The sequence below is a fragment of the Myxocyprinus asiaticus genome, chromosome 13 (genome assembly GCF_019703515.2).
Source record: "Myxocyprinus asiaticus isolate MX2 ecotype Aquarium Trade chromosome 13, UBuf_Myxa_2, whole genome shotgun sequence".
In the NCBI taxonomy this organism is placed as follows: Eukaryota; Metazoa; Chordata; class Actinopteri; order Cypriniformes; family Catostomidae; genus Myxocyprinus; species Myxocyprinus asiaticus.
Window position 1 is genome coordinate 26778582 of NC_059356.1, and position 24474 is coordinate 26803055.

General features: G+C 41.3%; 4 gene segments (V, D, J or C); all 4 read left to right on the forward strand.

Annotated features, from left to right (window-relative positions):
• The first annotated feature begins 1126 nt into the window (after positions 1-1126).
• Positions 1127-1726, forward strand: LOC127450681 (Ig heavy chain V region 5A-like). The segment is given in 2 exon segments: positions 1127-1281; positions 1396-1726. Coding segments are annotated over 2 exon segments (342 nt in total).
• Positions 1727-2398: 672 nt separating this feature from the next.
• LOC127450680 (Ig heavy chain V region 914-like) lies at positions 2399-2984 on the forward strand. The segment is given in 2 exon segments: positions 2399-2508; positions 2647-2984. Coding segments are annotated over 2 exon segments (366 nt in total).
• Positions 2985-9714: 6730 nt separating this feature from the next.
• LOC127450951 (Ig heavy chain V region 186-1-like) lies at positions 9715-18585 on the forward strand. The segment is given in 4 exon segments: positions 9715-9724; positions 10993-11072; positions 17801-17893; positions 18391-18585. Coding segments are annotated over 4 exon segments (378 nt in total).
• Positions 18586-19671: 1086 nt separating this feature from the next.
• On the forward strand, positions 19672-20231 carry LOC127450683 (Ig heavy chain V region 5A-like). The segment is given in 2 exon segments: positions 19672-19793; positions 19904-20231. Coding segments are annotated over 2 exon segments (342 nt in total).
• Positions 20232-24474: the final 4243 nt, after the last annotated feature.

The window sequence follows — 24474 nt, forward strand, 5'->3', positions numbered from 1 at the left end:
AGACACAGCTGTGTATTACTGTGCACGGCAGCCACATTGATACAAAACAACAAGAGGCCTGAACAAAAATATTCTGAGAGACACTGCAATAAATAAATAAATAAATAACAATTGAAAAATTGAAAACACAATATATATATATATATATATATATATATATTTTTTTTTTTTTTTTTTTTGTGTGTGTGTGGAATATTTACAAGGTCCATTGCAATAGAAGCCTGCAAAGAAAGGTTGTCAAATGTTTTAGTGTAATGATTTGTGCTGCTCTGACCTGAACATGTCACATTGCATCTCCCTTTGGCACAAGTTTGTTTTATTTAGTAATATGGAAAGACAATGTGTGTGATTATTCATTAAAATTTGTTTTTGTGACTATAGATAAAGCTGTATATGATTGTGCAAGTCTTTAAAAGAGACATAAAAAGCTTTTATTGTACAAAAAATGACCTTACTATAAAATTTTAACATTGTATTTCTATTTAAGTTTTGAATTAACGACAATATCTCAATGTATCTTTTAAAATGATACAAATATATAGGCCTGCATGCCATCAACACTGAATGTAAAACACACTCTCATTCTGTCATTTAGTCTCCTATGTTTGTACATTTTCCAAGGACATAGAAGAAAGGTAGTGTTTGACAGCAATACAATCATTTCTTTCAAATAAAAATTTAAGGAATCATGCACTGCACTTTGTACAATAAGCTTTGAGGGTACTGCTGATATTACAACAGGGGGCACTCTCTGCCTTCATGTCATGGCCAATAATCAGCAGTTCAGCTTGAATAAATAGACTTCAAGTAAAGTAAATGTCCCTTTTCTGTTGCTTTATTTGATGCATCTAAAAAGTAATAAACAAAACAAGATAATGTTTTTTATTTCTTAAATTTATCATCAAATAACCACAACTGCTATAAATGATATCAATTTTAATAAGTGGTAACACATTGATGAAAGAGCAGTGATGTATGAAAATGCTCCTCTTCCTTCTCTATATGAAATAATTTATTCATGTATAAAGCCCCATGCCATTTTTGGATTTTGCCCTCATTAAATGAAAGCATTATTATAAATGAAGACATGATTTTTCATAAACTGCCGTCATAAAGAGACATATGCAAATGCTCTCCTCCATATTTAAAAAGTGGGCATGAGTTAGTTTATGTACATTCCTTTGATCACAAGACAGAGGAAAGACTTGCTTTAATTCAGCTAAACTGTAAAATACATCATGTTCTGTTCATCTTTACTGTTACTTCTGGCAATGGCACACTGTAAGGTTTTTTTTTTTTTTTTTTTTTTTAAATACATTTAATACATTTTCTTTTCATATATTATGATTAAACTGAATGCCATTTTTCTTATTTTTATCATTTAATTTTCAACAGGTATTTCTTCATTAGACCTCACTCAGCCTGAGTTTCTGACTGTTCGACCTGGAGACACTCTGACTATCAACTGTAAAGTCTCTTATTCAGTTACTAGTGAACATACAGCCTGGATTCGTCAGCCTGCAGGAAAAGCTCTGGAGTGGATTGGGCATATATCCAGCAGTGGAAGCTTGTACTACAAGGATTCACTGAAAAACAAGTTCAGCATCACCAGAGACACCTCCAGTAACACAATCACACTGAATGGGAATAATATCCAAGCTCAAGACACATCTGTGTATTATTGTGCCAGATAAAGCACAGTGACAAACACATTCAGTCTCCCTGTACAAAAACATCATGTTACAAAAAGACATCCAGATGTTTTTCCTCAAAATTCTGATTTTCACAGAAATACATAAGGTTTTCACAACTCTTACTTGTCATGTCATTATTGATATTAATTCAGTTGGTAAAGAAAAAAATGCATAAAAACACATAAAGCTTAATATTTAGTTGAAATGTAAACGTGCTTGTATCATTTGCACTAATATACCAATCATATATATATATGTATGTATGTATGTATCAGTAACATCACATTGAAAGTTCCTTTGAGCTTTCTGCAATTATGTGGAGGAAATATACTGGCAAATAATTTCAAATGACCTTTGATGGGAAGTAGTTTGTCAACAATAAATGTAAAATTGGGTAACAATAGAGGGCACTACTACCTTGAAATAGATGAAAATAAAAAGTCATGGGACTTAAGTCATTTACAGACCTGATTAAGTCACAGATCTTGTGAACTTTTCAAATGTAGAAAATATAAAATATTTATTATTTTTCATTTACAAATATGTTTATAGGGATTAAGAAATGCAGACTCTTAAAAATGTAGAAAACAGTAGTATTGCATAAAAAGTATTATTCAGTGGTCAGAGGCCAAGATGCAGTTCAGCTGCTTCTTCTCTTACAGGGTGATGTTTCCAGGGCTGTATGCAAATAGTTCTCCTCTTTATTAGAGTAGTAAGGTGAAAAGAAACAGCTGTGTCAGGTTACATACACAACATCTCAAAACCATGGTCTCTTCATCTCTCTGGTGTTTGCTGCTGTTAGCAGTTATTTCTTGTAAGTCTTCATAACTGCTGTATGCAAAAGAAATGCATCTCTATTTTACTATGTTTTATTATTATTATTTATAAAAAACTACTTTTGTAGTAGAAAATGTTTTCATGTTTCTAATGTGTCTGGCAATGTTTTTAACAGGTGTCCACAGTGTCAAACTGACACAGACCGATTCCATTGCTTTAAGGCCTGGTCAGGTTTTAACACTGTCCTGTAAAGTTTCTGGATATTTAGTGACTGACAGCAGCTACTGTACTGGATACATACGACAAGATGCAGGAAAAGCTCTGGAGTGGATCGGATATATATGTGGTAGCGGTAGCACATACTACAGTGATAAACTGAAGAGTAGATTTCAAGTTAACCGAGACACTTCCAGCAGCACAGTAACTCTCCAAGGACAGAATATGCAGACTGAGGACACAGCTGTGTATTACTGTGCTAGATGGTCACAGTGACACAGAATAGTGACTGCTTTGTTCAAAAATGATAAAGCCTTAACACTTAACACACAAATATCAGCTTTGCATGATAGTTCTTCAATATTTCTGATATTATTGATACAGTTTCTGATCCAGATCCACAAAAACGTGTGTTAAGGCAAAATAGTGTTTCATCTCTATAATTACCGATCCACAGTGCTGAGTGTTAAAATATTATTGTCTCAGTCCCTTCACCTTATCTCTGGAAATGTCCATTTTCAAATTCATTTTTTTTTTCATTCATTTCTCTTACTTTCCCATTTTTCATTCAAATACTTCTCACAAGCTCAGTACAGTGAGATCAGTCCTGCCTCCTGTTAATTGTTTTACAAATTTCCAAAGTGAACTGTTGGCACATAAATAGAAGCATCTTATAAACAGTTTCTTATACATGTACAGTATATGAATCAATAATTGAAGATTCGATTATTAAAGAGTCGAAATCAAAGCTTTAAATTCCCACATTTTTCCTGATTTTCCATGGTAAAGCCTGGCTTTATAGACTCACAACTAGTAGCGGATTTAGGCATGGGCGACATGTGCCGTTGCTCAGGGCGGCATCTTGCAGGGGTGGCACGAGGCACCCACACAGACCTTCGGGGCGTGTTGAAGTGGGTTAAACTCATCCGCTTATCTGACCAAAATGAAGTTGAATATTTTTACAGTGTATTATCCATTTGTTAAAGTCATGGAAAGGTCTTGAAAATTCATGGGTCAAAATCTGGGGGAACCTTGTAAGGCTGAGCACTATGAACTTCACATTGTTGCACCTGCTACTGAGCATGCCCACTGGAGAAACATTGTGGCTGAAGACACTACCAACAATCCCCTTTATTTAAGTGTGTTTGGACAAAGCGTACCTACTTATGAGGACACATACATAATTTGTAAATAATCTGTTTTCAATTAATAGATGTTTTTGCTCTTTGTGTGTTTTTAATTATGTTTTGCTGTAAAAAGTTCATCAGGGTAATTAGTGTTCGCTTTGATGAAGTTTCTTTATTTATTAAGTTGATTCAACTTTTAAAAGTTTGAAGTACTTGTAACCCACACCACCATTTAAGTTAGACCAACTATTTGGTCTGTTGGTGGGGCTCATACATAATCTTATGCTGAAATATAAATCTGCTTAAAAATATTTTGAAAACAATTATTTTAAAAAATATTGAAAATAATGGACAGCTGTACTTAAAAATTCAAGTTTATTCAACTTAATGATCATTGATATTTTTATTCCTGGAACTTAATATCCAAATTGAACTGTTAAATTGGTAAAACAAATTTGCCTGAAGTTGAGTAAACTAAAAAATGCTTTACAGCTGGTTGCCTTAGTTTTTTAAGTTTGCTCAACTTTTTATTTTTTAAAGTGTACCACGTTCTCAAGTTTTATTTCAATTCTACTTATTCTTGTTCTCTCTTTATTAACAGCACTTAATAATGGGGATCTCAGAAACCCATTAAGTTATTTTAAATTATTCAGCTTGAAAGCAAGAAAACTATTTAGCGGTTTTCTCTGCCTACTGACAGTTAAATCTAGGGTATAGGGTTTGTTGAAATAAAAGCGTCACAGATTACTGTATTTCTGGTCCATTTTTATATATGTATATATGTAAGGATATTGTATCTATCCTTAAACATTCCTGTACACTTGTTTACACATAGATATGAATAAGACAATTAGGACACAGTTAGTTGAGAGGAGGAGTTCATGCAAAACTCTGATGCATCATCTTCATAAGCTGCAGTGAGAGTGTTTGTATTTACTGACTTCAGCTGTGATTACTGTGAAGGAGAATCAATCAACAATGAAAAGAATCATTTATTCATTCTTAATACTATTATTTTTACATGGTCAGTAAATAATGACATTTGTCGAGCATTTTCTCTATTGATTTGAACTCGCTTTGCTTTTATTAGCTCTTAATGCATTTTGCTGACTTTTCAGTGTTTTAAAATGTTCTCTTTTCCACAGAAATTCACTGTCAAACCTTCACTCAATCTGAGGCAGTGGTGAAAAAACCTGGGGAACCTTTTAGGCTGGTCTGTACCGCCTCTGGATATACATTCAGCAGCTACTATGCAGCTGTGGTGAGACAGGCTCCTGGTAAAGCACCTGAATGGGTTGCAACTATTGGCACATCCAGTTCTCCTATATACTATTCCCAGTCTGTCCAAGGAAGGTTCACAATATCCAGAAGTGACTCCATTAGTCAGCTGTACCTACAAATGAACAGCCTGAAGACTGAAGACACTGCTGTGTATTATTGTGCTAGAGAGTCACTGTGAATGAGTCCAATGTCAAAGCCATACAAAAAACAACTTCCTCATTCCTGTATAATGCTAATTCTTCAAGAAATGCATACAACAGGCTAGCATTTGCATTCATTATGTAATGTAATTCGAAAAAGAACAATAACAACAATATTATTTTTTATCGTTAATGTCTTAAATGTATCTTTTTTCATGCTTCAGATGTACTGTTTATTTTCTAAGAGGTGGCACTCTTGTCCATAAGATGAACTATTTGTCTTAGTGAAAAGGGCTGAAAAGACGGTGACAGACCGACGTAATGGCCATGCGGTGTGTCCCGTGGCGCCATGCCCGTCTCGGGACTCGAGTCTGGAGCCAGTGCTGAAGCGGCCTCATATGCATCAACCCGAGTGGGGTGGCCACCGCCGAGGATGCCATATGCCCCAGGAGCTTCTGAAAAAGTTTTAGTGAGACCGCTGTTTTCTGTTTGAATGCTTTCAAACAGGCCAGCACCGACTGGGCGCGCTCGTTCGTAAGGTGCGCCGTCAAGGAGACTGAGTCCAACTCCAAACCAAGAAAAGAGATGCTCTGAACCGGGAGGAGCTTGCTCTTTTCCCAGTTGACCCGAAGCCCTAGTCGGCTGAGGTGTGAGAGCACCAGGTCCCTGTGTGCGCATAACATCTCGAGAGTGAGCTAAGATTAGCCAGTCGTCGAATGCCCACCTCCCTTAACGGGGCAAGGGCAGCCTCTGCGATCTTCGTAAAGACGCGAGGAGACAGGGACAGGCCGAAAGGGAGGACTTGTTCCGATACGCCTGACCCTTGAACGCGAACCGCAGGAAGGGTCTGTGTCGAGGAAGGATTGAGACGTGAAAGTACGCATCCTTCGGGTCTACCGCTGCGAACCAATCTTGATGCCGGACGCTCGCTAGAATGCGTCTTTGCGTCAGCATCTTGAACGGGAGTCTGTGTAAAGCCCGGTTCAGTACTCGCAGGTCCAAGATTGGCTGCAACCCACCGCCTTTTTTCGATACAATGAAGTAGGGACTGTAAAACCCTTTCTTCATCTCGGCTGGAGTGACAGGTTCTATCGCGTCCTTCCGTAGGAGGGTAGCGATATCCGCGCAAGGTAGCAGCGTTTTCGTCTTTCACCAAGGTGAAGTGGACACCGCTGAACCTTGGCGGATGCCCGGCAAAGTGAATCGTGCAGCCAAGTCGGACGGTCCGGACCAGCTCTCGTGACGGACTGGAAGGCGCAAGCCATGCGTCCAAGTTCCGCACAAGGGGGACCAAAGGGACAATGTCATCAGATGTACCGGCAGGTGGGGCCCCCGGCAGGGCGGAGCTCGAGGTGCCACACCACGTCGTGGCCGTGCTGAGTCCGAGGACATCGAAGCACTTACCTGGCTCTTTGTGACCACCCCCAGAACAGCCTGGGACGGGGGAGGAAGAGGCCTGTCCTCATGACCCGTGGAGACTGTCACATCGGGGGCGGATTTGTGCCACACCTGGGCGCTCAGGGCGGGAGACCGCCGTTGAAGCGCCAACCTGCCAAATGGAGTGGTGGACGGTGGTCGTGATGCCAGCCGTACACACCAAATACGTGACCCAGGGAACAAGGAAACCATTCTTGCTGAGCTCTTGAGTACTGCAACCACTTGGGCATGCAGCGCAATTAAATGCAAAAGGTAACAAAAAGATGAAGATCTACTTACCAGCTCCAGAGCAGCGGGTTTCGTTGTCCCTGGGTCGCCCATCTCAAGGGCACTTTGAAGCCTTTCATGGGTTCTGGGCAGCCGCGAGATGGGTGGTGTCTGCTTCCTGCGGTGGGTTCCACGACGGGGCCAGGCCGAAGGGGCGGGCTGCAGCGGAGCCGGTGCAGTCACCGCAGGGGGACGCCCTTGGCGATGAGTAGATGGGGTGCGGGATCTTTAGCCGCGCCGGGGCAGGATATGCCGGCTAGCATCCATCTACTGCTCTACCATCGAGAACTGCTGGGCAAAGTCCTCAACGGTGTCGCCGAATAGGCCCGCCTGGGAAATGGGGGCAGCAAGGAATCGTGTCTTGTCGGACTCAACCAGGTTCTCGACCAGGTTGAGCCAAAGGTGGCGCTCCTGGACCACTAGTGTGGCCATCGTCCGCCCGAGAGACCGCGCCGTGACCTCCGTCGCTCAGAGAGCGAGGTCGGTCGCCGAGCGCAGTTCCTGCATCAATCCCGGGGCGGAACTACTCTCGTGCAATTCCTTTAGCGCCTTGGTGGACTTGCAGGAGAGCCATGGCGTGCAAGGCGGAGGCGGCTTGTCCAGCGGCACCGTAGGCCTTGGCCGTCAGAGACGACGTAAACCTACAGGCCTTGGATGGGGGCTTTGGGCACCCGCGCCAGGTGGTGGCGCTCTGCGGGCATAGGTGCACCGTGAGCGCCTTTACCCACCGGGGATTGCCGAATAACCCTTGGCCGCCCCACCATTGAGGATAGTGAGAGCGGGGAAGCTGAAAAGATCGGGACCGGGCAGTAAAAAGTGCCCCCCGCGACCTTGTCAGCTCATGCACTTCCGGGAAGAAAGGAACGGGGCGGGGCGTGGCTTTGAGCGGCGCCGCGAGCCCAGGAACCAATCACCGAGCCGCGAGGGTTCAGGGAAGAGCAGTGAAATCCACTCTAACCGACGCTCGCGGCTGCCTGGGAAAGCATGTCGTCATCTCCGCGTCAGCCTGTGACTGGACTGGGCGATCGACCCCGAAGGGAGGAGCCCAGCTGAGGCTTCCGAATGGACGAACCCGCTCTCTGATGCTGCGCTCGAGAGCTCATCACTTTTGCGAGCTCCGAATAAGAGGTCGAACTCGCTGTGAGACGAGCCGGTGGACTCACCCAGAAGCCCGATCGGGGCAGACGAGCGTGCTGGGGAATGGGAGATCCGCGGGGGGATACCCGGCGGAGGCGGTCCCATTGGGGTCCCCAAATCGCCCCCAGTGCTAGCCGCGCTGGCCTCAAACCCGTGGGTAAAAGGACCGAGGCGGGAGCCTCTGGGGTGGCTCGCTTTCTTACGAAGGCGAGCCGCGACCGCAACGTTGCCATGGACATGGTCTCGCAATGAGAACATGACCATCCACGAACGCTGTCTCCACGTGAGTAGTGCCCAGACATGAAAGACAGCCATCATGACCGTTAGAAGGCGAGAGATAACGAGCACAACCAGGAATAACACACAATTGGAAAAGCATCTTTAAAAAGACGTGTCTTTAAAAAGACGTTCCGTGTGTGCGCTCTTTTAGAGAAATATATACTCTTTTAGAGGGGAAAAATGCTCTTTCAGAAAATATACTCTCTAGTTTTTCTGCCGAAGCGCCCAGGGGCATTCTCTGCAGTGCACCAGTGCAGAGGAGGGAGAAGCCGCTGAAATGCGCCGTCAGATCCAGCAGAGGTGAATGAACAGTAGTATTCAGCTCAATGAGCATGACTGTTCGGCTCCGAAGAGAAAATCTGAATGAATGGTTTTATACCCGTATGTCCGGGGGAGTGGCATGCAAATACCACTCGCCAATTTTCATTGGCCTTTTATCAAAGACCAGAGGTGTCTCGGGCTCCCAAGAGTGACCCCTAGTGTCACTACATCGACACCAACGTCGAGTGAGTGACAGATAGGGAACTAGGCCTACATATTCTGTGGTGTTTTGGAGTTTTACAAATTGCAATCATTTATCTTAACATGAATATTAATAGTATAAAATATGTAATTATGTCAAAATTTGTTATGGATAAGGGTTTAATTAAAATGTGATTATTTGTTAAGCTCTCCCATAAAAGTTGGCAGAAAATCCATTCTAATTGGCTGGCTGCTATAGGCAACTCTTGTGAGACAGAGACAGACTCATCTGGTAGTTCGGTTCAGCTGGTAACAAAGTTTTGTTTAAAATTTTCCAGGCTGCTACAATGAGCACCTCTGAGAAAGAACTAGTCTAAATCCTTTTTATTAGATTTGCCAAAGGTTGCAATGTGTATGGCATTGAAAGAAATGAAAGATTGCCGTTGAAGCAACTTGTGTGATTAAGAGATTATTTGAATGAGCTACAACTTTTTATAGCATACCACAGTAAATAAAATAATAATAATAATAATAATAATAATAATAATATTAACCATGAAAAGGGCCCCATTCTTGTACTTTGCCTAGGGCCCACAAATCACTAGATCCCCCCGTTTACCCCAATACATAATTGGAATTGGTACATGATGGCAAATGTTAATTTAGAAAATAGAAAAGATTTTTAAACTACTTTAATATGTTTAAGGATTTCTTAATGTATGATTGGACTGCTATTGCAATTTAATAGTTAATTAAATGATTTTAAATATTCTGTTTCTGTTTATTTGTTAAACAGTGTTTTGTTTACATTTTATTTTTAAATTAATCAATTCCAATTTTGATAGCTTCATATTTTTTTTTATTTGATTCTCATTGTCATCCATTAGCCATGTAGCCATGAAGTCAGGTAAAAACAAAACAAAAAACAAATGCCTGTATTCCTTAATGATAGAGCACTCACCTGAAAAACACAAATCTCCTCTTAAAAACTTGTTGAAAAGTAGGCAATTTCATATTACTGTAAAGTTAAGGTTTGTTATTGTTTCAAAGTTAAAATTTTGAATAAAAGATTAATACGCAAAGAGTCAACTACAAGTAAGCCATTTGCCAGTTGAAATCACCTTACAGTGTTACACTGTAGCTCTGTTACACTATCAAAATGCTCCTCTGTTTTTTTGAGCGGCCCATCCAGCCCAACACAGCAACACTAGCTTAACAAATGGCATGGGTTTGTGGTGGAACTATCTGTTTGTACAGCCAATGGAAGATAGGGGAGGTTTCTGGAATCTGTTTAAAACACTTATAATTTTTGCAACTCTATTTGGTGACACTAGTTTCGCAGTAATTCTACACTTCAAGTTTAATTCACCCTGGAATTTACTCTGTTCAGTCATGACAACTCTCGATTTAGATTTAGCATGTTAATGTGGGTATGATATATTGATAGGATTTTGGTCTATGCTGCTGCAGAACAAGCAGTGTGACCTGCTACTGCTAGAACATACACAGTGACAGACATAATGAGTAAAGCATGTGGTCATGCTGCTTCTATTGCACATTTAAAAACACAAGACATGCTGCATCAAGCATGTTTAACATAGTACATAGTACCCAAGAAGCAAATCTTAACAAGTGAAGCTGGGGATGTGGAGGGTTTCAGAGCAAACGTTCGCAGCGTGCTGCAGTGAAACCGGCTTCCTTGAAATCTGAGAAAATGTAAATGTTAGGCAAAGAGAGAGGATGCAGGTTGATTGGCTACCCGATTAAATGTCAATGGACCGATCACATATCATATTAGTGAGCTTATTGGCTAACAGATAACAAGTTCAAAGAACCTATCAACTTGCTCTTTTCAGAGTTTCATGCCTGAACTTTGTAATTTGTGCATGCTGTGAAACTGTCCCAAAGCTAATGCAGATTTCCACTATTATTGTACACAGACCATCCTCAATTGTGCAAAATTGTCTTGTTCTTCTATGAAATTGGGAAGAACACTCATTAACCATATTTACATGTCAGTGCTCCTGATGTTGATGGTTACATCCTGTCAGTGTACTTCTTCAAGGGTTGTAGAGCATTATTACTGTAAACTGTTTACTATTCAAATATTTTACAACCATAAGAATCATAAAATGAACATATTAAAATGAACATAGTTTTGTGCTTAATTTGTAGATGTGTACTGTAGTGTGGAACACAACCAACCAATCTCTCTTTTGGATAAACCTGGAAAATCCCTCACCATTTCCTGTAAAGTGTCAGGTTATTCTCTCAGTGATGGTGAGATGAAGTTTCAAAAATCTTGTTTGATTCTTTTAGTTCCTTGCATGTGACGTGTGAGTCAGTGTATGTGTGTATATGTATGTGTGCGTTTGTGGGTGTGTTTATGTGCACTTTCTGTTTGATTTGATAAATATATGCTTGTGTGCATTGTAACAGCTTCTTCAAACTGTTGACCAAAGTGTGACCAGAGCTGGAAGAATCTGCCACGGGATATGGTGTTTCTAAAAATGGCAATATCCATTCCAGCTTCCCAGTACACGGACACTCTTGGCTATTTAATCACTCCCATAGCCAGGTGGAGACTAACTTGGGTTCTGATTTCTCCTGTACTAGCTGTAGTGTACCACTTTGCATGGCACTGCACTCTTTGTTTTAGAACCACACTTGTACTTTTCAGTCAAATTTGACCCGAAAACAATAAACAAATATTTTATTTTATTTATTTATTTATTTATTTTAAATATGTAATAACACTTACTTCAATAAAGTAAAAAAAAATTTTGGGAGGATTTTATGGTTTTTAGACCTTATCTGGCTTTAAATTACTAAATGACACCATTAATTTTCATATAAAATAAGCAAATTTTATGTTATCTTCACTTCAATGAAAACCTTGATTTCAGTCAATTGAAAGAGTGTCAAAACATCAAAATATATCATGCATTGGGGGTCTCTGGTAAAATCTGCTGGAATAAAAATAACAATAACATGAAATGACAGCTATGTCCAATAGATGCTTCAGTTCTCCTTGTGTTGGTTGATCTCTATAAGCTATTATTGTAACAAACTTAATTTCTAGATATTAACACAAGTTATGCATTTTTAGACATTATAAAAACAATTATTTGTCAAACTGTAGCATATTTTTAGCTCTGAAATGCTTGCACAAATTTCACTACCTGGCACACTGATACTAAGTCATGAGGTTCTGGCTGATATCTTTCAAGACTTGATGTCCATTTGGAAACTTTTCAAAAATTGTCCTGGTTACTTGCGTAACCTCCGTTCCCTGATGGAGGCAACGAGACGTTGTGTCGATGTAGTGACACTAGGGGTCACTCTTGGGAGTCCAAGACACCTCTGGTCTTTGATAAAAGGCCAATGAAAATTGGCGAGTGGTATTTGCATACCACTCCCCGGACATACGGGTATAAAAGGAGCTGGTATGCAACCACTCATTCAGGTTTTGTGCTGAGAAGCCGAGACAAGGTCCCGGCCATTTCAGTGGGTAGTTCAGCGTTGTGGCAGGAGGGACACAACGTCTCGTTCCCTCCATCAGGGAATGGAGCTTACATAAGTAACCATGATGTTCCCTATCTGCCACTCACTCGACGTTGTGTCGATGTAGTGACACTAGGGGTCCCTATACAAAACGCCGCAACTGGCTGAACTGTGTTACGTGAATTGGCGGTGTGTGACGGGCAGACCACCGTGTGCCTAGTAGCCAGCGCACCAGGCCAACACGTAACCTCCCCCAACACTGTTATGAGTGTCGAACAGCCCTTTGGGACAAGTCGACTACCCAAAAGATAGAGACAGGCTAGCCCAGTCATGGCCTCTTATCCTCTTTTTTTTCCTCTCCCCAACAAAAAGGAATTAACCGACTGGGGCCACCAGGTCTAGTCAGGGGGGTGTCACTACCAAGGGGAAGACACCACGGAGACCACACTCCGCCCAAAGGGGAGGGGGGTATTTTGAGTGGAAATACGTCACATGGTCTTGCCGAGCTTTGTTGGAAGTATGTCATGTGGAGAAGTCCATTGGTAGGTCCTACCCTGCGGGGGAGGAGTTTCTACAAGCATGGTGACTGGGGCAGAGGGGACTCTTGGGAGGTGAACAGGTCTATCTGTGCCTGTCCGAATCGACTCCAAATCAGCTGGACCACATGAGGGTGGAGTCTCCACTCTCCCTGAGGGTAACCGGTCGTGCTGCACTGTTGAGGTCGCCTGGGATGTGAGTGGCTCGCAGCAACTTGAGGTGTTGCTGACTCCAGAGGAGGAGACCGCGGGTTAGTTGTGACACACAACGGGAGTGTAGACTGCCTTGACAGTTGACATATGCTACCGTTGCCATGTTGTCTGTCCGAACTAACACATCCTTGCCCTGGATCAACTGCCAAAACCTCCGCAGGGCGAGCAGAATTGCCAGCAACTCGAGGCAGTTGATGTGCCAACGCAGCTGCGGGCCCGTCCATAAGCCGGTGGCTGCGTGCCTGTTGCATACAGCGCCCCAGCCCATTTTGCAGGCGTCTGTCATGACCACGATGCAGCTGGAGACCTGTTCTAGGGGAACGCCTACCTGTAGAAATGTGAGGTCGGTCCAAGGGCTGAAGAGGTGGTGACAGATCGGCGTGATGGCCACGCGATTTGTCCCGTGGTGCCATGCCCATCTCGGGACTCGAGTCTGAAGCCAGTGCTGAAGCGGTCTCATATGCATCAACCCGAGCAGAGTTGCCACCACTGAGGATGCCATATGCCCCAGGAGTCTATGAAAGAGTTTTATTGGAACCGCTGTCTTCTGTCTGAACGCCTTCAAACAGGTCAGCACCGACTGTGCACGCTTGTTCATGAGGCTCGCCGTCAATGAGACTGAGTCCAACTCCAAGCCAAGAAAAGAGATGCTCTGAACCGGGAGGAGCTTGCTCTTTTCCCAGTTGACCCGAAGCCCTAGGTGCGAGAGCACCAGGTCCCTGTGTGCACACAACACATCCCGAGAGTGAGCTAGGATTAGCCAATCGTCGAGATAGTTGAGGATGCGAATGCCCACTTCCCTTAGCGGGGCAAGGGCTGCCTCTGCGACCTTCGTGAAGACGCGAGGGGACAAGGACAGGCCGAAAGGGAGGACCTTGTACTGATATGCCCGACCCTCGAATGCAAACCGCAGGAAGGGTCTGTGTCGAGGTAGAATCGAGACGTGGAAGTACGTGTCCTTCAGGTCTATCGCCGCAAACCAATATTGATGCCGGACGCTCGCTAGGATGCGTTTTTGCGTCAGCATCTTGAACAGGAGTCTGTGCAATGCCCGGTTCAGTACTCGCAGGTCCAAGATTGGCCGCAACCCACCATCTTTTTTTGGTACAATGAAGTAGAGGCTGTAAAACCCCTTATCTTCATCTCGGCTGGAGGGACAGGCTGTATCGCATCCTTCTGTAGGAGGGTAGAGATCTCCGTGCACAAGGTAGCAGCGTTCTCTCCGTTCACCGAGGTGAAGTGGATACCACTGAAACTGGGCGGATGCCTGGCGAACTGAGTTGCGTAGCCGGATCAGCCATAGCGAAGGATTGGAAAGAGCAAGCCATGCATCCAAGTTCTGGGCGAGGGGGACCAAGGGGACAATCTTGTCAGATGTACCGGTGGGTGAGGCCTCACGGCGGGGCGGAGCCTGAGGTGCCACGCCATGTTGTGGCCGTGCTGAGTTCAGGGACATCAAAGCACTTACCTGGCTTCTTGTGATCACCCCCGGAACAGCCTGGGACAGGGGAGGAAGAGGCCTGTCCTCGTGACCCGTGGAGACTGTCACATCAGGGGTGGATTTGTGCCACAGCTGGGTGTGCAGGGGCAGGGAGACTGCCGCTGGAGCACCAAACCTGCCAAAATGGAATGGTGGATGGTGGTCATGATGATGGCCATGCACACCGGGTATGTGACTCAGGGAATGAGGAAACCGCTCTTTTGCTGAACTGTTGGGTACCGCAGCCACTTGGGAATGCGGCGAAATTAAATGAAAAGGCAACAAATGATTCTCCTCCCGGCCCTCCACCAGGAGATTGAGTGGTCTACTTACCAGCTCCAAGGCAGTGGGTTTCATCATCCCTGGGTCACCCATCTTCTTGGCAGCTGGCCATGAGATGGGTGGCGACTGCTTCCTGCGGTGGGCTCCACGCCAGGCTGGGCCGAAGGGGCGGGTTGCGGTGGAGCCGGTGCAGTCACCACAGGGGGACGCCCTTGGCTACGAGCAGGCAGGGTGCGGGATCTTGAGCCGCGCCAGGGCAGGATGTGCCGGATAGCCTCCGTCTGCTGCTTCACCGTCGAGAACTGCTAGGCAAAGTCCTCAACGGTGTAGCCGAATAGGCCAACCTGGGAAATGGGGGCAGCAAGGAACCGTGCCTTGTCGGCCTCTCCCATCTCGACCAGGCTGAGCCAAAGGTGGCGCTCCTGGACCACCAGGATGGACATCGCCCGCCCGAGAGACCGCGCCGTGACCTTTGTCACCCAGAGAGCGAGGTCAGTCGCCAAAATCTGGGGCAGAACTACCCTCGTGCAGTTCCTTTAGTGCCTTGGCTTGGTGGACTTGCAGGAGAGCCATGGCATGCAGGGCGGAGGCGGCTTGTCCAGTGGCACTGTAGGCTTTGGCCGTCAGGGACGACGTAAACCTACAGGCCTTGGACGGGAGCTTTGAGCGCCCGTGTCAGGTGGCGGCGCTCCGCGGGCATAGGTGCACCTCAAGCACCTTATCCACTGGGGGAATCGCCGAATAACCCTTGGCCGCCCCAACATCGAGGGTATTGAGGACGAGGGAGCTGAAAGATCGGGACCAGGCAGTAAAAGGTGCCTCCCACAACCATGTCAGGAAAAGGAACTGGAGTGGGGCATGGCTGTGAGTGGCGCCAATCATCGAGCCGCAACGGTTCAGGGGAGAGCGGAGGGTTCCACTCTAGCCCGATGCTTGCGGCTGCCCGGGAAAGCATGTCTGTAATTTCCGCGTCAGCCTGTGACTGGGTGACCGTACCCGAGGGGGGAGCCCAGCTGAGGCTTCTGCATCCGACTGGATGAGCCCGCTCTCCGATGCTGCACTCGAGAGCTCATCAGCTTCGCGGGCTCCGAACAAGAGGTCGAACTCGCTGTGAGATGAGCGGCGGACTCATCCGGAAGCCCGATCGGGGCAGACGAGAGTGCTGGGGAATGGAAGGTCCATGGGGGGATACCCGGCGGAGGTGGTCCCATTGGGGTCCCCAAATCGCCCCTTGGGGTCCCCAAATTGCTTCTTATGAAAGCAAGCCGCAAGCGCAACGTTGCTATGGTCATGTTCTTGCAATGAGTACATGAACCATTCATGAAAGCTGTCTCCGTGTGGGTCGCGCCCAGACACGAAAGACAGCGATCGTGACTGTCAGAAGTTGAGAGATAACGACCACAACCAGGAATAACACACAAACGGAAAGGCATTTTAAAAAGACGCGTCTTTAAAAAGATGTTCCGTGTGTGCCGCTCTTTTAGAGAAATATATTCTTTTAGAAAAATATACTCTCTTATTTCTGCCTAAGTGCCCTGGGGCATTCTCTGCAGTGCACCAGTGCAGAGGAGGGAGAAGCCGCTGAAATGCGCCGTCAGATCCAGCAGAGGTGAATGAACAGTCAGCTCAGTAAACATCGACCGTTCGGCTCCATAGAGAAAAGCTGAATGAGTGGTTGCATACCAGCTCCTTTTATACCCCTATGTCCGGGGGAGTGATATGCAAATACCACTGGCCAATTTTCACTGGCCTTTTATCAAAGACCAGAGGTGTCTCGGGCTCCCAAGAGTGACCCCTAGTGTCACTACATCGACACAACTTCGAGTAAGTGACAGATAGGGAACCTGTGTTCTACAACTCTGAAAGATCTTCAAATTAACTTTGAATAGTATCACTTGATACTATTAAGATTATAACAGGTGCAAGTTGATGGGACTACCATGAACATAAATTTGCTTGTAAAAGGTTAAAAAGGTGCTCACTCCTCCTCCTGTCTAGTCGGTGAGCCATGCCTGTCTAATGTGATGCCTGAAGCTCTCTCAGATTAAGTTAGGGGTCATGTTTTCATTGTGACTGGTTGATATGGGACTAATCAGTGACCAGGCATTATTCATATGATAAAAGCATTTATTGGTTTACACCAAAAAACATGTGATGTCCATTCCCGTGGAGGCAGGGTCTGAAGTGGTTAAATGCATAAAATGCTGTGAGTGATATAAGCATGTATTTAGGTGATGTATGCTGAAGCATGTGGGTTGGCTAATGCCCTGCTTGTATTTTCATTTGGATAATAGCCTCTATCATATTTTATTGTTCCTTATGTCGTTGTACCATATTTCATTTTCGTATTTAATTTTTTGTATTTTATTTCCGTTTTTCATTTCACAGTTTTTATATATATATATATATATACATCTCCATACCTAAGTGAAACAAAAATGACAATTTTTTGTCATACATCTGTATTGCAGATGTATATCCAAGTTTTTATATTTTATGCTATAATGCTATTAAAACTAATAAGGTATATACACATTCTTTATTACTCTTTAGGGGGGTGCAATTTTAGTGCAATCCAGGGCAAAAACAGCAGCAACCACAACCACTATACATACACATAGTTCGGCCAGCCCAGTGCAATAAAAATATGAACGTACTTCATAAGGTACTTTAACTAAATCCACCATTCTTAGATCATAATGCAAACATTTAGTGACTCCTAATTACACAGGTTAATAAAACCTGAGAGCCTAGGAGATCCGTGAAAAGCAGCAAGCAAAAAAACTCTACACCAGGTATGTTTTTCAGGAATTATCCCAATCTTTATTTGTTTGATTCATATCGCTCTTTATTTGAACCAATGATCACATTTGTATTTCTTTCTGCAGGTGTCTACAGCAACGTTCATCTCACTCAGTAAGGGTCTAAATAACTAAATCCTTGTCAGTCTTTCAATCTGTCCCGTAAGGTCTCTGGCTATTCACTGGAAGACTGTAGCTACTGCACAAATTGGATAAAACAGTTCTCAGGAAAAGGTGTGGAATGGAATGGAATCAGTGGTGTCTGAAGAGGTGGGCATGCTGTAAATTTATGAAGGAACCCCCCCCCCCAATGGGCTACTATGAAAATTGTTAATACTTTATAATTATAATTGCTCTAATTAATAAACTAATACATACTTAATAGGCAATAAAATGTTAAGCATTGTATAGCTCATATGAGTGTAGTAATGTTCACGTTAACACGTTATCTGGAATTACCAGGGACGTAGTTTCCAGGGGGGATGGGGGGGGGGGGTAATCAAATGATCAATAATCAATAATAAAAAAAAATTAAGTACAACAACCCCCCCCCCAATATTTATACCATGAAAACATGTAGATGCTTCACACTTCACTCAGCGATGCTGCGGGATCGTGTTAGTAGATTAAAAGTTCTAAGTCAAAAGCCTACTCGTTGTTCTGGTGGCCATATGTATCATCACTTATTTTAGGTGGGCATACGCAAAATCCTAAGAAAATTAGGTGGGCATATGGTGCATGCCTGTGGATACCCTAGACTACACTACTGATTGGAAGAGTATGCTGTAGTGGAGACACATACTATAGTGAAAGGCAAAAAAACAAAAAAACAAAAAAAAAACAAAAAAACAAGTTCAGTATCTCTAGGGACACGTCCAGCAGCACTGTATCAATAACAGGACAGAACATGCAGACTGAAGACACAGCTGTGTATTACTGTGCACGACAATGATACAAAACAACAAGAGACCTGAACAAAAATATTTTGAGAGACTCTGCAATAAATAAATATATAAATACCAATTGAAAAACTGAAAATACAAAAAAAAGATTTTGTTTGTGTGTGTGTGTGTGTGTGTGTGTGTGCAATATTTACAAGGTCCATTGGAAAGGAAGGTTGTCATATGTTGTAGTGTAATGATTTGTGCTGCTCTGACCTGAACATGTCACATTGTATCTTGGCACAAGTTTGTTTTATTTAGTAATATGGAAAGACAATGTGTGTGATTATTGATTAAGATTTGTGTGACTATAGATAAAGCTGTATATGATTGTGCAAGTCTTTAAAAGTGACATAAAATGGCAGCTTTTATTGTAAAAAAAAAATGACCTTACTATGAAGATTTAACATTGTATTTCTATTTAAGTTTTGAATTAACGACAATATCTCAATGTATCTTTTAAAATGATACAAATATACAGGCCTGCATGCCATCAACACTGAATGTAAAACACACTCTCATTCTGTCATTTAGTCTCCTATGTTTGTACATTTTCCAAGGACATAGAAGAAAGGTAGTGTTTGACAGCATTACAATCATTTCTTTCAAATAAAAATTTAAGGAATCATGCACTGCACCTTGTACAATAAGCTTTGAGGGTCCTGCTGATATTACAACAGGGGGCACTCTCTGCCTTCATGTCATGGCCAATAATCAGCAGTTCAGCTTGAATAAATAGACTTCAAGTAAAGTAAATGTCCCTTTTCTGTTGCTTTATTTGATGCATCTAAAAAGTAATAAACAAAACAAGATAATGTTTTTTATTTCTTAAATTTATCATCAAATAACCACAACTGCTATAAATGATATCAGTTTTAATAAGTGGTAACACATTGATGAAAGAGCATTGATGTATGAAAATGCTCCTCTTCCTTCTCTATATGAAATAATTTATTCATGTATAAAGCCCCATGCCAATTTTGCCCTCATTAAATGAAAGCATTATTATAAATGAAGACTATATTATAAATTTTCATAAACTGCCGTCATAAAGAGACATATGCAAATGTTCTCCTCCATATTTAAAAAGTGGGCATGAGTTAGTTTATGTACATTCCTTTGATCACAAGACAGAGGAAAGACTTGCTTTAATTCAGCTAAACTGCAAAATACATCATGTTCTGTTCATCTTTACTGTTACTTCTGGCAATGGCACACTGTAAGTTTTTTTTTTTTTTTTTTTTAAATACATTTAATACATTTTCTTTTCATATATTATGATTAAACTGAATGCCATTTTTCTTATTTTTATCATTTAATTTCCAACAGGTATTTCTTCATTAGACCTCACTCAGCCTGAGTTTCTGACTGTTCGACCTGGTGACACTCTGACTATCAACTGTAAAGTCTCTTATTCAGTTACTAGTTATAGTACAGCCTGGATTCGTCAGCCTGCAGGAAAAGCTCTGGAGTGGATTGGGCTGATATCCAGCGGTGGAAGCTTGTACTACAAGGATTCACTGAAAAACAAGTTCAGCATCACCAGAGACACCTCCAGTAACACAATCACACTGAATGGGAATAATATCCAAGCTCAAGACACATCTGTGTATTATTGTGCCAGATAAAGCACAGTGACAAACACATTCAGTCTCCCTGTACAAAAACATCATGTTACAAATAGACTTCCAGATGTTTTTCCTCAAAATTCAGATTTTCACCAAAATAAATAAGGTTTTCACAACTCTTACTTGTCATGTCATTATTGATATTAATTCAGTTGGTAAAGAAAAGAAATGCATAAAAACACATAAAGCTTAATATTTAATTGAAATGTAAATGTGTTTGTATCATTTGCACTAATATACCAATCGTATATATATATATATTTTTTTTTTTTATTTTTTTATCAGTAACGTCACACTGAAAGTTCCTTTGAGCTTTATGCAATTATGTGGAGGAAATATACTGGCAAATAACTTAAAATGACCTTTGATGGGAAATAGTTTGTCAACAGTAAATGTAAAACTGGGTACTACTACCTTGAAATAGATGAAAATAAAAAGTTTACTGACCTGATTAAGTCACAGATCTTGTAAACTTTTCGAATGTAGAAAATATAAAACATTAATTATTCTTCATTTACAAGTATGTTTATAGTGATTAAGCAATGCAGACTCTTAAAAATGTAGAAAACAGTAGTATTGCATAAAAAGTATTATTCAGTGGTCAGAGGCCAGGATGCAGTTCAGCTGCTTCTTCTCTTACAGGGTGATGTTTGCAGAGCTGTATGCAAATAGTTCTCCTCTTTATTAGAGTAGTAATGTGAAAAGAAACAGCTGTATCAGGTTCATCTCTCTGGTGTTTGCTGCTGTTAGCAGTTATTTCTTGTAAGTCTTCATAACTGCTATGCAAAAGAAATACATCTCTATTTTACTATGTTTTATTATTATTATTATTATTTATATAAAAACTACTTTTGTAGTAGAAAATGTTTTCATGTTTCTAATGTGTCTGGCAATGTTTTTAACAGGTATCCACTGTCAAACTGACACAGGCCGATTCCATTGCTTTAAGGCCTGGTCAGGTTTTAACACTGTCCTGTAAAGTTTCTGGATATTTAGTGACTGACAGCTACTGTACTGGATTCATACGACAGGCTGCAGGAAAAGCTCTGGAGTGGATCAGATATATATGTGGTAACGGTAGCACATACTACAGTGATAAACTGAAGAGTAGATTTCAAGTTAACTGAGACACTTCCAGCAGCACAGTAACTCTCCAAGGACAGAATATGCAGACTGAGGACACAGCTGTGTATTACTGTGCTAGACGGTCACAGTGACAGAATAGTGACTGCTTTGTTCAAAAATGATAAAGCCTTAACACTTAACACACAAATATCAGCTTTGCATGATAGTTCTTCAATATTTCTGATATTATTGATACAGTTTCTGATCCAGATCCACAAATACGTGTGTTAAGGCAAAATAGTGTTTCATCTCTATAATTACCGATCCACAGTGCTGAGTGTTAAAATATTATTGTCTCAGTCCCTTCACCCCCATCTCTGGAAATGTCCATTTTCAAATTAATATTTTTCATTCATTTCTCTTACTTTCCCATTTTTCATTCAAATACTTCCCACAAGCTCAGTACAGTGATATCAGTCCAGCCTCCTGTCAATTGTTTTACACATTTCCAAAGTGAACTGTTGGCACACCGTACTGTTCTCTAGGATGTGCATGAAATTAAAGATCAGTTAAATACACAGATGTGTACTGTGTGAGACATATGGACAAATCAAGTCAGAGCTCTGAACAACAACATTCTCTTGTGTAAAAATATTTAAACATACTGTACTACCATCCATCTTCCATCCTTCCATAATGTTTTAAAATTTCATCATCTATCAAAATCATTATCTTTTAACAGATCCATTGTCGGAGGAACAGAGTTTTGCTAATGACATAATGTTTTTTCACACTGTGTTCTGCCTTGTCTGTGTTTGTCATGTTCTCATCAACTGTTTTGTTTAAACAAATTTTTTTTTTCCACATAAATAGAAGCATCTTATAAACAATTTCTTATACATGTACAGTATATGAATCAATACTTGAAGATTCGATCATTAAAGATATGAGTCGAAATCAAAGATTTAAATTTCCACTTGATTTTCCATGGTAGAGCATGGCTTTATAGACTCCCAACAGTAAAATTTAAACTTCCATTTCACAGAGGTGCACAAAGTTTCAAATAGGGGAGTGTTGGAGCATCAGTGATCAAACTGAGCATGCTCAAAAGCCTGTATTTTCTATCTTCACCACTAAACTTGATATTGTATGTGCTCACTGTTTAAAAATGTAAGTTGCTCTGACTTAAACTGGCATAAAAGTTGACTTAATTGATTGTTTTAATTAAACTAACTTTTTCAACATTAGATAATTTCAAATTGAAGTTGGATTTTTTTTACAGTGTATTATCCATTTGTTAAAGTCATGGAAAGGTCTTGAAAATTCATGGGTCAAAATCTGGGGGAACGTTGTAAGGCTACAATCCCCTTTATTTAAGTGTGTTTGGTCAAAGTGTGCCTACTTATGAGGACACATACATAATTTGTAAATAATCTGTTTTGAATTAATAGATGTTTTTGCTCTTTATGTGTTTTTAATTATGTTTTGCTTTAAAAAGTTGTTTTGTTTAGTCACCATCAGGGTAACTGTTGAAATATAAATCTGCTAAAAATATTTTCTATAAAATTATTTTCAAGAATTTTGAAAATAATGGACAGCTGTACTAAAAATTCAAGTTTGATCATTGATATTTTTATTCCTGGAACTTAAGATCCAAATTGAACTGTAAAATTGGTAAAACAAATTTGCCTGAAGTTGAGTAAACTAAAAAAATGCTTTACAGCTGGTTGCCTTACTTTTTTAAGTTTACTCAACTTTTTATTTTTTAGAGTGTACCACGTTCTCAAGTTTTATTTCAATTCTACTTATTCTTGTTCTCTCTTTATTATCAGCACTTAATAATGGGGATCTCAGAAACCCATTAAGTTATTTTAAATTATTCAGCTTGAAAGCAAGAAAACTATTTAGCGGTTTTCTCTGCCTACTGACAGTTAAATCTAGGGTATAGGGTTTGTTGAAATAAAAGTGTCAGATTACTGTACTTCTGGTCCATTTTTATATGTATTTGTAAGGATATTGTATCTATCCTTAAACATTCCTGTACACTTGTTCACACATAGGTATGAATAAGACAATTAGGACACAGTTAGTTGAGAGGAGGAGTTCATGCAAAACTCTGATGCATCATCTTCATAAGCTGCAGTGAGAGTGTTTGTATTTACTGACTTCAGCTGTGATTACTGTGAAGGAGAATCAATCAACAATGAAAATAATCATTTATTCATTCTTAATACTATTATTTTTACATGGTCAGTAAATAATGACATTTGTCGAGCATTTTCTCTATTGATTTGAACTCGCTTTGCTTTTATTAGCTCTTAATGCATTTTGCTGACTTTTCAGTGTTTTAAAATGTTCTCTTTTCCACAGAAATTCACTGTCAAACCTTCACTCAGTCTGAGGCAGTGGTGAAAAAACCTGGAGAATCTTTTAGGCTGGTCTGTACCGCCTCTGGATATACATTCAGCAGCTACCGGGCAGCTGTGGTGAGACAGGCTCCTGGAAATGGACTGGAGTGGATTGCATACATCAGTACATCCAGTTCTCCAATATACTATTCCCAGTCTGTCCAAGGAAGGTTCACAATATCCAGAAGTGACTCCATTAGTCAGCTGTACCTACAAATGAACAGCCTGAAGATTGAAGACACTGCTGTGTATTATTGTGCTAGAGAGTCACTGTGAATGAGTCCAATGTCAAAGCCATACAAAAAACAACTTCCTCATTTCTGTATAATGCTAATGCTGCAAGAAATGCATACAACAGGCTAGCATTTGCATTCATTATGTAATGCAATTCGAAAAAGAACAATAACAACAATATTATTTTTTATCATTAATGTCTTAAAAGTATCTTTTCTCATGCTTCAGATGTACTGTTCCTTTTCCAAGAGGTGGCACTCTTGTCCATAAGATGAACTATTTGTCTTAGTGGGATCTCATTGGTTGACTGACACAAACATCACTGACAGAATTTAGTGTTTTTCTTTTAACCAAGAATTTTTTTTTTTTTTTTTTTTTTTTTTGCTGTAAATAAATGGACTGTCCCACCTGCATATTTACCATAGTTTGAAGTCTAGAGGAGCCTCACATAACTCTTGATACTTGAGAGCATACTGTATATCTAAGTTAAACTATGTTCTCATTTTCCCTTTATACAGTACTTCAGCTCCTGGCGTTAAATGTGTAAATGTGTTTTTCGATGCAC